The sequence below is a fragment of the Ischnura elegans genome, chromosome X (genome assembly GCF_921293095.1).
Source record: "Ischnura elegans chromosome X, ioIscEleg1.1, whole genome shotgun sequence".
In the NCBI taxonomy this organism is placed as follows: Eukaryota; Metazoa; Arthropoda; class Insecta; order Odonata; family Coenagrionidae; genus Ischnura; species Ischnura elegans.
In genome coordinates, this window is record NC_060259.1 from 92,291,937 (window position 1) to 92,295,376 (window position 3,440).

General features: G+C 46.5%; 1 protein-coding gene across 1 annotated transcript; it reads left to right on the top strand.

The window, feature by feature from the left end:
• Positions 1-2,636: 2,636 nt before the first annotated feature.
• LOC124171211 lies at positions 2,637-3,440 on the top strand. Its single transcript, XM_046550352.1, has one exon. The coding sequence runs from the start codon at positions 2,637-2,639 to the stop codon at positions 3,438-3,440; it is 804 nt and encodes a 267-aa protein (XP_046406308.1).

The following is a 3,440-nucleotide window of genomic DNA, read 5'->3' on the forward strand; positions in this document are numbered from 1 at the left end:
TACTTAATTTGATTGATATTACTAATAGAATAGTGTAAGGATAAATAAAATATCCCTCAGAAAGCCGTAAAACTCACCATTTTTAACCGTTTATCTTAAAATTCCGCAATCTATTAATCTCGCACCTACCGCTTATCCTGGTGGGTATTCCATACCCCCACACACCCCGGTATTAGTTGCACCTAAACCCCCCCAGCCTTTATTCCTGGCTGCGCCCCTGGATACGATAGCTTGACTGGTAAAGCAATCCCCTGGAAATCGGGGACTACAGGATCGTATCCCGGTCAAGGCGACTAATCTTTTTCTCTGTGAGTTTTTTGCCCAAGAGTTAAATCCTTGGTATTAGTTTTAATATTTCGAAAATCATTTTTTGCTCAGTAACTTAATTTTACCAAATTCACAACATATATTAGCACAAGCGGCACTCTAATACGTATGTCAAAGGAGCTCCTTAATTTTATGGTGGAAAATCCGAGTTTGGCCACTAACAAAAGCGTTGTAATTCATATTTTTAAAAATAGTCGAAAGCGGAATTGACTTCATTTAATTGACTTTTTTAAAACAAAATTGGAATGCATGATCAAAATTGAGAATTTTGATTCCTTCTAACGTCGTATATAACTATCGTTGGTGTAACAGGATATCGAACCCGCAAACGTTTCAAATGCTGCCAACGTCAATGAAATATCAATGATATGAGAATACAGTAGCCAAACCTGACAAACAGTAAGAGAATTACGACACGAATTTATGCAGTAAACGAACATTCTCGAGCAATAAATGATAACCTATCAAAGATAGAACTCACAACGCAAAACGTTTCGAGTACGATGTACATCTTAAATGAAAATCAAGATCCACACGGTGCGAAGTCAAAGCGTGAAGTGGTCATTGCCTAAAAACTTAAAATTAGTAGCGATTCCGAACAAGAGTAGGCCCAGGAGGACCGTTAAAAATTCATTAATTCATAATCCAGCCCATTGAAATCCAAATGTAACGTCCAAATCCAAAGCACATTGATGGTACAAGGCATTCACGCTTTTCAAAATTCAACCCAAACACCCTAGGTGTGACCCGTTTTTGAGCTCCCGACTGTAACCATTTGGCAAACATAAACAAATGTAGCTATATCGAAAAATGGAGTGTCAGAGGATAAATGACCCTAGGATAGCGGCCTCCTTAGCATATGCATCGCGGGTAGCCGCCACAAGGGAAAAAAGTTTGGAGGGGGTAGGGAGGGCTGAAGCCCCTCATGCCCCTTCCTGGCTAGGTGCTGGAGAGGTGGTGATAGAAAACAGGTTGTTGCAAATTATGCATGATAAAGCGACTAGCCACAATGGGCTAGTTCCACATTTTTTTAAATTTGAATTGAACGATTTAGTTGGTGGCCAAACCCGGGATTTCCACTATGAAATTACGGAGCTTTACTTTCTGCCTCTATGACACCCCGGGCGTACCCGTTTTAGAGCACTACTTTGGCCAGAATCGGTAGTGAATTTGGTAATCTTCAGTTGTTGAGCAAATTATGTCACTACAAAGATTCAGGATTAGAATCAGCTTAGGTTACCAGGAAAAATCCATCTATATATGAAAAGTAATATCAAGGATAATATCAAGCAAAACACTGGCATGGAAATTCCTCCGAGAAAAAACCCATTCGCTACGTCTGGGAGTTGAACCTGGATCCCCCTATCTCCGGGCTAATGGTATAGCCATTTGAGCTAGCGCGACTTCATATCCTCAACTGGAAATTCGTGAAATATACATAACAAGATGGTCTTGACTGCTGAGAACGCTACTTCACAGAGAATAAATCATTCGCCTTGACCGGGATACACAATGCTGGGAGAGTTGATCAATGTAGTTGACAGCGACCTAAAGCTAAAATATTCATTGAAATTAAAAAATGTTCATTTACCTCCTCCGCGTTTTATATTCAATGGCATGATTAACAATTGTCAGATGATAGTCAGTCATCGGATGCGTGAAGATTCGTCATACATTCCGTGACGTAGCCTGTAATAACTTCGGCAATCTCCACCTCTCCTTCTGATGACGGGGGGAGGGCACGGAATATATCCCGCAAAGCATAGTGGATAGCTTAACAAAGCTTCCGAGTAACGGAAACGGAATCGATATGTGGCGGCACGATACGAATCGCGCGCCACTATATCGAGCGCCGACCGGTCGTCAATTGTTCAGATGCCTCACTGACGCCACCGCCAGGGGGCAGGCACGGCGACCCACGCCACTACAGGGCAGCGCCATGACAGTCACACCCGATCCGTCCTACGTGAAGGATGCCTTCACCGCGTTCTACGGCTTGTCTCGTCTTTATCATAGCTCTGTATTGGACGACCAATAAATCGTTGTTGTTTTCCCGATTCCGGCGTTTATGTGTGTAAATACCCTAATCCACCTCAACTGGTGACCAGCCGACGTGATCGTTTTTCCGCGGAGTGATTACCCAGACGGCGCAGAATCCTCCGTATCTAATTCGTATGCAGATAGTATCCATTAACTACCGCTCCGTCGCTTTTTGTCAATGGATACTATCTGCATACGAATTAGATACGGAGGATTCTGTGCCGTCTGGGTATTTAGTCAAGTAAAAGTTTTCGCCCCGCGTGGCCAAGATGGCGACTCCACCTTCCGACGCTGATTCTGCTCTTCAGGTAAATCGTGTGTCCATGATACTACCTCCCTTTTGGCCCGATAGACCAGCGTTGTGGTTGGCGCAATTGGAAATTCAATTTAGCCTCGCCGGAATAACCAGTGACAAAACTATGTTCATGTATGCCGTGGCGCAGTTAGATAATAAGTACGCCATTGAAGTAGAGGACGTGATAACGTGTCCACCCGAAACCGGCCGTTATGCAAAGTTGAAGGGCGAGATCCTTCATCGCCTCTCCGCATCTCGGGAGACGCGGCTTCGGCAGTTGGTGGAGCACGAGGAGTTGGGGGACCGGAAGCCATCGCAGCTTCAGCGCCTCCTGCGGACGCTCGCCGAAGAATCGGTACCGGACGAATTCATCCGATCGTTGTGGATGAGCAGCTTACCTCCAAGCACCCAGACCATCCTGGCGACCCAAGAGTCGGTAGAGTTGAGCAGCGTCGCCAACCTAGCCGACAAAATCCACGAGGTGGGTCCCCGACCGCATGTGGCCAGCGCCTCGATGACGCCGGAAGTGGAAGCTCTGACGAGGAGGATAGAAGAGCTTGCCCGCCAGGTATCTTCCTTACCGCAGGCTTTAGGATCTGCGAGCAACTTCGCGCGTCGCCCCCGTTCCCGCTCCAGGGGACGCCATTCGGGAGACCGCAACCAAGCTTCGCAGCGGCACCCAACGTGCTGCTGGTACCACGACACGTTTGGCGCCAGAGCGAGTAAGTGCCGGGAGCCGTGCAACTACGCGGCGGAAAACGCGGAGGGCAGTCGCTGA